This window comes from Sturnus vulgaris, chromosome 10, assembly GCF_052056855.1.
Source record: "Sturnus vulgaris isolate bStuVul1 chromosome 10, bStuVul1.hap1, whole genome shotgun sequence".
Lineage (NCBI taxonomy): Eukaryota > Metazoa > Chordata > Aves > Passeriformes > Sturnidae > Sturnus > Sturnus vulgaris.
Window position 1 is genome coordinate 2745645 of NC_142252.1, and position 12116 is coordinate 2757760.

The 12116-nt window shown below is 48.8% G+C and overlaps 1 protein-coding gene across 5 annotated transcripts in view; it reads left to right on the plus strand.

Moving 5' to 3' along the window:
- ARHGEF4 (Rho guanine nucleotide exchange factor 4) overlaps positions 1-12116 on the plus strand; it is a 203940-nt gene that overhangs the window by 166063 nt on the left and 25761 nt on the right. The window contains exon 1 of one of the 5 annotated variants that reach the window (XM_088170538.1): positions 4322-4834. The exons of 2 other annotated variants lie outside the window; for them this stretch is intronic. Coding sequence is in view for 1 of the 3 variants with exons in the window: in XM_088170537.1 (XP_088026663.1) it covers positions 5021-5041 (21 nt within the window). In the remaining 2 variants the exon portion in view is untranslated. Of the gene's footprint in view, positions 1-4321; positions 5812-12116 lie in introns of those variants that run through there. 2 more of the 5 variants (XM_088170539.1, XM_088170537.1) reach the window with 2 other exon arrangements.

The following is a 12116-nucleotide window of genomic DNA, read 5'->3' on the forward strand; positions in this document are numbered from 1 at the left end:
GTTCATCACACCAGTGTTACAGTGTTTTATCACCTAATTAAATAAAAATCAACAGAAGCTTCTTCCCTAAGAAGTTCTTCAACAGCTCTGTATAATGGAAAGAGCAGTAATAATTAGGTGATTTTTATGTCAAAGAGAAGTTGAATGGGGAAAAAAATCCAGTCATGTTGGACCCAGGTGAGTCTGGCTGTTGCAACATTAAAGGTTTCTGGATGTGCTGAACGTGTTCTCTTCCTCTGCAGTTCTTTGTGCCCAGACAGAGGGGTGGGGGAATTCATATTTGTGTCTGTGGCTTCATTGGTGCAACAGCAGAGAGCAAAGCTGCCTCAGAAGGGATTCTCTTTGGGAATACCTTAGGGAAACTTGTAAAGGAGTTCAGATTTGTGTGCTCCAGGCTGAGTTTGCATGCTCAGAGACAGCAAACCCTGGAGCTGCCTGCCTGCTGTGCCCATGAGCTCTGCCCTGAAGAGGTGTCTGTGTGTCAGCTGAGCTCAATCCAGGCTCAGTTCTAGCACTTCTATCTTTGTTAATGTTTAGATAATGTACTTTTCACCTTGTTGGAGGGAGAGTGTTGATAAATGAACCCAGTAAGAGCTCTTTTTCTGTCTAGGGATATTCAGAGCACAGTTTATTTGTGCCTACAATACTAATGTATCCTTGCCTTTAAGAGGAGTTGAATTGTGTTGTTTCTTGTACTTGTAACAAGCACATTCCTATTTGTGACAAGTCCAGAACGGGAAGTCCTGGCAATGGTATGTAGTGTTGTGCTTGGAGCTTTGCTTTCCAAGGCTGCTCACCAGGAGAGAGGACAAAGGTGCTGGAGGTGGGGCTGGTCCCCCCCACAACTCCCCTTGGTGGCCTGGCTGTGGGACACGAGCTCTTTGCTTTCCCAGAGTGTTGGATCCAGCTTCACTGCTTGTTTCCTCAGTTATTTATCTCCTGTGCTGCTCATTTACAGATATTATTTCTTCACATTTATGTGTGTGTGCCTTTCACTTCCCAGTTCAGCTGTTACAATATTGAAACACCCTTGTCACTGGTAGCCAGTGGGTTTGTCTGTATACTCATGGCCTCCTCAAAATGACACCTAAAGCAGTCTTCAAAAGCTTAGGCCTCATGTGCTGCACGGTCATGAGTAAGGACGGGGCAATATTTAGTATCATTTTGATGAAAAATGGAAAATGTCTTTCTTCTTCTATTTTATCTAATATTAGACATGGGGTTCTTGAATAACTCGTTCTCCTTTGGTCACTGAGCAGCTTCCTGGACTGCAGCAGGGCTCTGTGTATGTCCAGGCTTTTGAGGCTCACTGTGCTCACTTCTTACTCTGTTTGAGTGGCAGCATTATTCCCATGGTGCAGTCCTGGCTGAGGATGGCTCTTAGAGGAAGGAATCAAAGGAAATTATTACAATTGCAAATTAGATTCCAATGGAGATTGTGCAACAATTATTTGAAATATGTTCCCTCAGTGATAGTTATACAAAGTGAGCCCCACTGTATTACAAGCCACGAGGTAAAACTTCCAGATATTTCATCTCTTGCTGATGCCACTTCCCACAGAAGCAGGTCTGATCAGTGAGGAATAGGAATGAGGCTTTATTTCCATGATGGAAAAATGCCACATGATGTTTGACAGAGTGCAGCAGTAGCTGGAGAGCCCCCCCAGTGCAAACACTCGGGGTTAGCATGGAATTGACTCCCCCATGCAGAGTGTCTGCCACAGACCTTGTGTGGGTGAGGAAACAAGAGCCAGGTCACAGCCAGGGTCACTCTGCAGCTTTTGGCCTTGTCGAGATCAGTTTCTCTTCACTGAGAGGTCAGAAGGGTGAATGCCACTTAACATTAATTGTGCAATGCTTCAAGATGCACATGAGGCAAATATGTTATTTGTGCCCGACAATGTAGTGCAGGGGGCACTTGGGTCTGCACATCAGAGGAGCAAAGGAAAATAGCTGGGGCTTGGGATGTTTCTTAGACACCACAGAGTTAGATGAAAATGTACCTTCCACTACAGTTTTGTACTTTGTTTCCCCCTGCAATTTCTTTCTGGCATCAGTCTCCCCTGGACTTATTTTTCATGGGGGGCTCCAAGCAGTGTCCAAGAAGTGAACTGCTTGCCCCTTTCAGATGTCTTCAGACAAACTTTCTGTGCTTTCACCTTCAAATGTTTTAGCATGTTTGTAAGTGGCAAAGATTTCAGGAGACTAGTGGAGAATTATATAATGGGTTTTAGAAACTACCCCATATCCTGCAATACCAACAGTGTAGCTCTGCCAGCCTTGTTGAATCACTGGAGTTTACCCATTTCTTTTCAGTGTAACTATGTGCTTACAGAAGATAGCAGTTGCTGTGCAGGTTTCAGAGAAGTGGCTGTGATCATGCTTTCCATTCACCATAACTAGCTTCTCCTGAAGATCTACATCCCACCCAAATCCTGCTTGGTGGCTTATGTCCAAACTCGATCAGGCATAAAAAGCCTTCAAGGCCAGACAGGATTTGCAGAATGCCCAGGAGTTGAACAATGCAATGATGCGAGTCAACTGTGGACTTGAAGAGCTTCCAGTAAATTGAAGTCTGCAAGCTTTGAAATGTTCTGCTGTGATGCACATGGCAGGGAGAAATAGTTTTTTTAAGCCATTAAGTCATTGCAGGCCAAAAATTTAAACACCAGTGAGCTTGGGCAGCCTGTAGATCCCAGCAGTTTGCTCTGTTTGTGGGGTTTTTCCTACAGGTCTTAAAGCTGCATTGAGAGCACAAGACCTCATCCTACACATCATTCTCCTTGTTCTATATTTAGACTAGAGACAAGGAAATTTGCAGGATCTTTGTGCTCAGGAAGAAGAAACCGAAATAACTTTTGATTTGATTTTATTATGACTAAGAAAGACAGCTATCTTAAACACTGCAGAAGCACAAGGAGACAATGAAAGTTTTCTGTATAGCCCCTGATGAAGTTGGCACAATTTGGGAGAAAAAATCTCAAAAATTTAAGGGAAGTACCAGTACCCATAACTCTTAAACCTTTCCCCATTTAAATATCTTACCTGCTGTTTTCCAGGATACATACAGGAGCTGATCCCCAAGAAACATCACAGGCACTGATGTGCTAACAGCTGAAAAAATGCAGCATTTTTGTTAGTTTGTTTCTCAGTTGTGAGAGAAGCTGAGCGTTCCATTTGTACCCACATCCTGTGGTTGCTCCCACATGATCCTTCCCAGGGATGGATGGAGGCTACCAGAGGTGTTTAGCTTTTGGGGGTTTTATGAGGGGGGAACCTTGTGTTCTGATTCCTGCTCCTAGGAATATGTGTGGAACCTTCTGTGTGAAGTGCAGAGTCATCCTCTTGGATAACTCCATCCTCCAGCTGCAGCTCCACACCCAGCTCCAGGATGACTTAGCCCTAAATCCAAGGTCTGGATTGAGCTGATTTCAGTACCAGGATTGCTGGATTTGTATCCCTTGGTTTCATGAGGAGGAATGTGTGGTGTAAGTGAGAACTGGAAGATGTGAAGCTGCCTCCTGTCAGTGAAGGATTTGAACACTGAGTCCTCCTCCTCTCCTGGGAAGCAATTGCTGCTGGCTGTTGAGTAAGAGGTGGGCTCTGCTTTGCTGGCTAGAGGAAACTAAAGGGCTGCAGTGGAAGAGCCTGTGCTGGATGCTCTCCAAGGTCTATCCCTAATCCTTCCAAGCCTTTCCCCTCTGTTCCTGACCCCAATAGGATTGGGAGATATGTTTAGCTGGGGCATCTGTGGGTGCAGCTGAGGCAGCTTGGTGCTCGGTGAACTTTGCAGTCCAGCGGCAAAAGTTAAATTAATAAAAGCACGTTTAGGGCTCTGCAGAGCTGAATAGAGGTTTTCTGATTGCAGAGACTTGCAGTGACTCAGGCCCACGGAGGTGTTGGCAGAGGGAGCCAAGTCCTTTAGACTTTCAGGCTCCAGGATGCTGGCAGGAAGTGAGCGGCAGGGTCCAACAGAAGCCGCTTTTCCCGGGCTCCCGGCGGAGCCAGGGCTGCATCTCCCGCCCCTCTGCGAGCATCTCCCGCACCTGTTGCACGCTCAGGTGTGCGGGAAGCCGCCCGTGCCCTCACCTGTGCAGGGCCGGCCCCGCCCGAGCAGGGGATTTACCTTCTGCAGGACTCGCCTCTATTGCCGGCACCGTCCCGGTGCGGGTGGAAGGATTTAGAGGAGCAGCCGCCTAATCCCGCTCTGCCCCTCCTTCAGCGCCCGCCGGGGCCGCTCCCGTTGCCAGGGCCCGGTGTATCCTGGAGACGGAGCGCAGCAAATCGCGGCGCCGCTCTCTGGGAAGCCGGCATCGCAGGCGGATTGCAGAGCTCCGTCACAAGGAGCCCGGTGTCCTCCTGCTGCTGCCGGAGCGATGGCGACGGCTCCGCGGGCACAGGAGGCGTGGAACCCCGGGGATCTGCCGGCAAGCTCGCCCTGAGCTGAGGGGGCTTTGGCACACGTGCCGAACCGTAGACACTTCTGCTTTTCAGAGCTGCAAACAGCTTTTGTTCACGGCCCTCTGCCCCATCCTGCCCTGGCAGGCACTTCAGCCTTTTTTTAAATTTATTTTTTAAAATATATTTTTTTTTCCTGGGGGCTGAAGCCATGGCAAAGGTCCCCGATAAAAGCAGGCACAAATGGAGTGCGCTTCACACTTTCCTCCGCTGCAACATGAACCCGGAGACCCAGCGAGTAGTGGTCTTTGTCATCCTGCTCTTCCTCATCATCGTCAACGTGGTGCTGATGTTTCTCTTGGCATTTCACTGAAGGAGGACAGCCGGTAGTGGTGTGGTGCATGGGGGTTTCCAGGACTGGGCAACAAATCAGCAGGTCAGCTTGTCGTTGTCTGCCTCTGGTCTGCTTGTCTGCTGTTACAGTGACTGTGTGTCTCAGAGCATTCCTCCCGTGTTTTTGAATCATCAGCTCCTTCCCCACCCTGCTCCCCTCGCTCTCCTCCTGTCATCACTTGTGCCTTCGCTTTGGATCCCAGGTAAATGAGAGAAAGGGAGAGAGGTAATGGAGCCAACCTGCTTAATGGTAAGTGCTTTCCGTGGCACTAATCAGCCTTGGTCCCTAGCCATGACGATTGCGTGCCTGCACGTAGCACTTCTCAGCCCTGGAGAAGCCCGAGGTGCTGCTGCTCTGTTTGCAGAGGGACAATCATCCTGTAAGGAGCCCTTACACAAGGAGCAGCTACGTGTAAACACCTGCTGGAAAAGCTGAAGCCTGTAACGCCTCCGCTGCTCTGTCACTGTGAGCACTGTGCCGTGCCGTGGCATGAGTAATGCCCAATTAGCCAAAGAGATTGATTAATAGAGTCCATCAGGAATTCAGGCTGAATAAATGCTGCAGCAGTGTGGAAGGAGTGTTCTGTTGGCTTTGATCCCATTTCCTTTATGATACCTCAGTGCTTATCAGCTCTATGTATCAAAATGGCTGGCAGAGCCATGGCACAGGACACTGACTGCAGGCCCCTGGCTCCTGGCAGGCCGGGGCAGCAGCTCCAGGAGCTCTCCTGTGGAAGGGGAGGAGGGAAGGGCAGCGAGGCAGCCTGCCCCATGCAGGCCTGCTCCCCTCCCTGATGTTAGCAGCAGCCCTGCACATCACAGCACCTCCACACTTGGCACTGGCACCCAATGGAGCAACCCTGGGCTCGATGGCACCGAAGGACACCCATCCCTGGAGGAGCACAGACTGGAAAGGAGCCACAGTGCACTGTTCTTAATGACACTGCTTGCTTTTGTGCAGAAGACTGCAAAAGATGCAAGCCCTTAAAATTCAGCTGGATCCTTCATTTTGTGTGTTAGGTAATCTGCAATTTAAGTACAGCTTTCACAAGGGCAGCGTGTTTGCTGGCACTAGTGGTTGAGGCTACTGCAGTTCTTTCAGACCTGAATATTTATGGCTCCTGGAGTCTGATCTGGTGTTGAGAAAGGCTGGATGGTGGTGTTGTCTCTGTCATCATGAGTGATGCACTCTGTATCAGTTATTTATGTGATTGTGTAATGCATCAGTGTGGTACAAAACCACGTCACTTTAGCACACAAAGGGTGGCATTTGTACCCATGGAGCTCCTTTCTGTTACACCCGAGGTGCAGAACATCTTTTCCCTGAGAGAGGACTCTCTCTGGCAGCTCTGGGTGTGGGGCAGCAGCAGGCCCAGCTCCCTGCAGTTCTGTGGGAATCTCTTAGGCAGATGAACAGTTTCAAATTATTAAAAGTCTCAAACTAGGCTATAAATTCTATTATCTAACCATTAGGATAAACAGCCATCAAAAACATCCAGTCCGTGTTGTTTTCTGAAGTTACTATAAAAAGAAAAAAAAGCTAACCACAGCTCACAACTCGACTTTCAAACAAATCCGGTTTCTCTTGCCTCTAAACTTTACCTGAGGTGTTAGTTTGAGCTGGAATCAGACCCTAATGGTGGAAAAAGGATTGTTCCTTGGAAAGGACAAGTGAATGATGGGAATGTATACCTCAGTCTTCAAATGGCATGTGAGGGACCAAAGTACAGCTTTGGAGTCATAAGCGTCAGTGGCAGAGAGCTTTTGGTAGCTGCCTCCGAGGGCAAATCCTGTACAAGGTTTGGGCAGGTTCTGAAAGTGCTTGAGCTTCAGCAGCTCCCAGCCCTTGTCAGTGGGAGCACTGAGAGGCTCAGCATCGTGGCAGTCCCTGCACTGAGTTTGGACTGTCAGGTATTGCTGTCGTGCCTGCTCTCTATCTTGAAACACTGCAAAAAAATAAAAAATCCCTGATGTTAGATGAGAGCAGCAGTTGTTCACAGGGCCTGCGTGCAGTGTAGCTCTGAGGAGTAGCTGGAGATGGGCTCCATTCACAATCCCAGGGTTTGGCTCAGCATGTGGAAGCCCTGGGGGCAGCTGGGAAGCTGAGCACAAGCACCAGCCTAGACTGAGCCTGGATTCACCAAGTGGCTCATGCTCTTGTTCAGCTCAGTGCCACGCCCCTGAAGTGTTCCTTGGGTGGTTTTTGTCACCGAACTGGAGACTGTAGCTTCCTGTTCCACTCTGCCTAGGAAGGGACTTCAGGGAAGTTTTCCAGGAACTTCTTTTTATTAAATACCCTATAAAATTGGTTAGCATGGAGCTGGCCTTGTGATGGAGTAAATCACCCTCTGCCACTGCTGCATGTTCAGTTTGGGGATGCCTTATTCCTGCTGCTTGCTGGAGGGCTCTGCTGGGTTGGGAATATCAAACCTGGGCAGGCCTAGGAATGCTGTGAGTTTGGGCAGTTTGTGCCTCTGGGGTACAGGGCTGCCATGCTGCTTCCTGCAGGACAGCTCTCCTCTGGGAAGCATTGCAGCTGTGATGGAAAGGACCCAAGCTTCCCCCAGCAGGAGAAGACCTCCTCACTGCTAGAGAACTAAAGGAAAGAATTGTTTCTTTCAAGGGCTATGGGGACTGCAGGACAGTGAGGAAGAAAAGTATGTTATAGGAAAGGGTAATGTCCCTCTGGTGAAATTGCCTTCTCCTTCCCCACTTGGGGCAATTTGCATTACTCCTGCTTAGGACTATTTTGTACCAGAACAGTTGGGAGCAAAAAAAGTAGAATTGTTCTTGTATTTAAAAATTCTGATCAGAAAAATATCAAGATTACAGAGAACCCTTTGGAAATACATGTTCCAACACTGCCTGCCACAGGTGTTAGCTTGGATTGCTATGAGCCTGGGAAAAATTTTGCACTTACTATTTAATGTTTGGTGAATTTTAATTTCCTCTTTCCAATGCTTGTCTAGATTCTTGATACCTGACTAATCCTGAAATATCTGTGTCAAGTTTTATTATGGGGAAGACAGTGTTTTTCTCCTTCCTCAGCTTCCCCTAGAGCTGTATACATTCAGCTGGAAGCTGCTGTTGACAAGTAAGTGTTAATCAGTCTGGTATAAATTGTGACTCATTCAATCCTGCCTCACATCTTGGCTGAAGAAGCTGCAATGGCCAATAAAGCCCAGGAAAACTAGAGCTGGTGAAGGATCCCTGAATGGTGTGCATAAGCTGTAGATGGTAATAGAAGGACAGTGGGGAAGGAGAGCTCTGGGGGGAGGGAATCGGCTCTGACATCTCTGTTGGGTTTTTTAGTTTGCTCTCAGTGCAAGGAGAGCTGGGTGCTCTGCAGAAGGGCTGGGATTGCCTTCCCTGCTCTCACCTGCACAGCCCCAGGAAGGAGCAGCTCTGCCAGGGCAGCTGGGGAGTCCCGTGCCCACTGTTCCCTGTGCCCACTGCTCCCTGTGCCCACTGCTCCCTGTGCCCACTGCTCCCTGCTCCTGCTGTGGAGCAGGGCATAGCAGCCAGGCCACTGGACACACCCTCCTCCTCCTCCTCCTCATCCCTGGGTGCAGAGCGATGCTGTGCCCTTGCTCTGTGGTGCTCTGCAAGACTGGGACAGGGCTGTGCCATGCCCTGAGCTCTACAGGAACAGGGCTGTGCCATGCCCTGAGCCCTTCAGGGACAGGGATGTGCCATGCCCTGAGCTCTACAGGGACAGGGACAGGGCTGTGCCATGCCCTGAGCTCTACAGGGACAGGGACAGGGCTGTGCCATGCCCTGAGCTCTACAGGGACAGGGACAGGGATGTGCCATGCCCTGAGCCCTGCAGGGACAGGGATGTGCTGTGCCTCCTGTGTGGGGCAAGTTCACCAGAACATTTAAGAGGCAAGAGCTCTGCTACTGCTCTGCTTTGAGCCTTGTGAGAGCAAAGAGCAATCTATACACAGGAGCACGACCAAGACATAATTTCCAAAGGGAGATCTGGGCTTCAGATTATATCTTTGCTTAATTTGTTCTCCCAGGCTAAACTCATTTCTGTGGTGATATGTGGTATCTGCTGTCTTTGTGATTTATTCTTGGAATCCAAGGCATGAGCTGGCCAGATAAGAAACACAGTAAGCACTTAGGATGATACCATCAACAATTACTTTTAATTACTCCTTCCAGTTTTGATTAAAAATAAAAAAAAAACAACAAAAAAAGCTAGCACACAACAAAAGAAGCCACATTACACAGCTTAAAGAAAGATTTCTAGAGGGAGAGTACTTGTTATTGATGCTGTGTCACTGGCCTTGTTGACTGCAGAGTGTGCTGCAAACTGGAATAAAATTCTGTCTTATATGAAGCTTTGTATGCGTTCTTTGGCTAGGATTACTGCAATCACATGTCACCTACAGTGTCACCTACAGTGTCACCTACAGTGCCCCCACTCTGTCTGCATTTGGCAGTGGCAGAATTGGAACTCAGAGAGGTGGCATGGTCCTGTCTCACACCACTGTGGCTTTCCCTGCCCTGTTGTGTGCATGCAAACTTTCTGCATTTGTATTGATAAATGTGACAGCTCACCTGTGCTGGAGGTGCTAAAAGAAAAATGTTTCCCAAAATACCAAGAGGGTCTTGGTCAACTTTTCAGCAGAGGAGCCAGCCAGGTGTGAAGGACCACAGAAAGGGAAATTTGGGAATTTGCTCTCCCTTGCTATCTAGGAGATCTATCCAGGAGACCTTGCCCCTCTGAAACAAGGGCCTGGTGCTGGGCTCTGGTCCCACCCATCCTGCTGCAGCACAGAGGTCCTGTCCTGTCTTCCCCTTCTCCTTCTCTGGAGAGAGACCCTGGCACAGCCCCTTCAGTGTGCTCCCTCCAGAGAGCACCAGTTTCACTTGGACACCCAATCTCTGCTGTCCAGGGTGGCAGAGCAGACAGAGCCTCTGCCAGCTGGGGGAACAGGGGCTGCCTTCAGCCCCCTCTGTCCTTCCTGCAGCCACCCCTGCCCAGAGCAGGCTGCTGGGCAAAGCCAAGGGGGCACAGGGCATGGAGCAAATAGCACACCTGGAAATCTTGTGCTTGTCCAGTGCTGCGTCCATTTGGGATATCAGCTCAGGAATGGGATCAGATGTTGTCTCCTGCTAAGCTGTGCTGGTTTGTAGTGGCCACTGTGCAGGGACAGTGCATGAGTGTTGTTTGTGGTGCCACAGGTACAGCAGGGCTCCACTGCTTGTGCTCGTTCTGAACCGTGGTCTGGTCCGTTCCTGATATGTTGAGTATCTGTGGTGCTGTGGAAAATGTTATATGGAAATAAAAACTCTGGATACAGGCATTGTGTGAATCCAAACAGCTACACCAGGATCTCTCAGCAGCAGCCCAACGCAGCTTTCCTCACCTCACCAGATGAAATAGTTCCAGCAGGAGATTAGGAAAAGACAGGCTGCTAAGGAGTCATGGTTTGGTATTTTTAGTGTCCCAGTTCACACCTGTAGTGCCCAGAAGCCAGCACTCGTTATAATAAGCATAATCTAATTATGTAGTGAGAAGATTTGCACTGGATGGCAAGAGAGGAGTGCTGGGAATGGCAGGAGCCCATCACTGCCTGACCTACCAGAACGTGCTCAGCTGAAACTGAAACTGAGCTGCCCCTGCAAAACTACTTTGTCCTGCTGGAAAGCCATGGCCACTGTGGGAGGGCTGTGCAGGGAGTCAGGGTGACAGAAATGAGAACTGGTGCACAACAGGAGGGGTGTGATTTCCCATCTGGACCAAAGCCATGTCCTGCAGGAGGTGCAGCAGCTGCTTTGGTCTCCTGTAGTTAGAGGATTTGTTTGCAATGTGGTCTGGGAAACAGGAATGTGGTTCTGGTTTGAGGCCTTAGCTTTGTTTAGGCCAATAAATCTCATCATCCAGACGATGTGGATGTGAGACAAGTGAAGAAAAATGGATGTATTCAAAAGCATAAAGTTCTTGGGGTGGATTGAAGAGCCTTGGGTTAAAGAATAGAATGGCAGTTAATGTGTTCATGAGTATGATGTTGACATATTCAGCCAGGAAAAACAGGGCAAAGGGCCCTGCTGTATATTCTACATTAAATCCTGAGACTAGCTCTGACTCTCCTTCTGTTGGGTCCAATGGGGCAGGATTTGTTTCAGTGAGTGCAGATGCATATCATCATATGGCAAGGGGTCAGCAGGGGAAGATGAGGCAGAGGGGCTCTTGGGTGGTTGCCAGGGTGTTGAGGGTGTAGCTTCTGCTGAGCAGAATGAGGGACACGAGGATCATTGCTAAGGTTACTTTGTAGGAGATGGTTTGAGCTCGTAGTGCTCCAGTTAGGGGATATTTTGAGTTGGGAGCTCATCCTGATCACTGCTAGACTGGGGATAGCTAGCAGGAGGAGTAAGCCTAGGCTGGGGTCTGCCAGGAGAATGGGAGAGGGAGTGGGGCTCAGATTGAGACTGCAAGGAGGAGGATTAATGTGGGGGTTGTAATAAAGAGGACTGGGGAAGGTGTTGATGGATGAATAAGTTCCTTAATGAATAGTTTGACCCCATCTTCCAGGGGTTGAAGTAACCCGTTTGGGCCTTTTTGGCCTTGTATGAAGCTCAGAATTTTATGCTCTACTGGTATGAGGAAGGCTACTGCAAATAGGATTGGGAGGGCTCTGATGAGGTTAATTAGGAGGGGGTGGTTGGTCATTGGGTTAGTTGGGGGTAAAGCTAGGGAGAGGATTTGAACCTCTGAGTTAATGGGCACAGGGTGTCAGAAGACCCCAGGAAGCTGCTGCTTCCTGAACATCCCTTTTACCCAGCACAGGACACTTCCAACAGGAAAAGGTAATTTTTTTCCTAAGGTGTACATAAGTTGAAGAAACTTCTGCCAGGACTACAGAAGAAATAACTAATTTTTATATTTACAGATGCTAACCAAAAACAAAGGCTAAGGCAGCCTCCTTTGCCTGACAGTGAGACATTATCAAGGTCTTTTTTTGTTCTTCTCCTTTATCTGTTATTCAGATTTTCCTCTGCCCCATTTTCAAGCAATAGGACAAACAGCAATTCTTAGTTCTGTGCAGAAAGGATCTAGCCCAATGTGTCTACAATGGGAAAGAGATCTCCAGAAAGGGGATGGGTGCTGGTGGTAATGGAAATTACAAGTTTTATGTCACCAAAACCCTACAGGGTTTCTCTCTCGGGAAAAACTGGAGAAAGAAAATGGATACTAAACTGTGCATGGTTCTTTTGAGGCAGGGAGAACATCCCTGAGCCACGTCATGGAAACTGATAAACAATCTGTGTTGGCCCAGCACTCCTGCCAGCACCTGCCAGTGTTGTGGGGACTT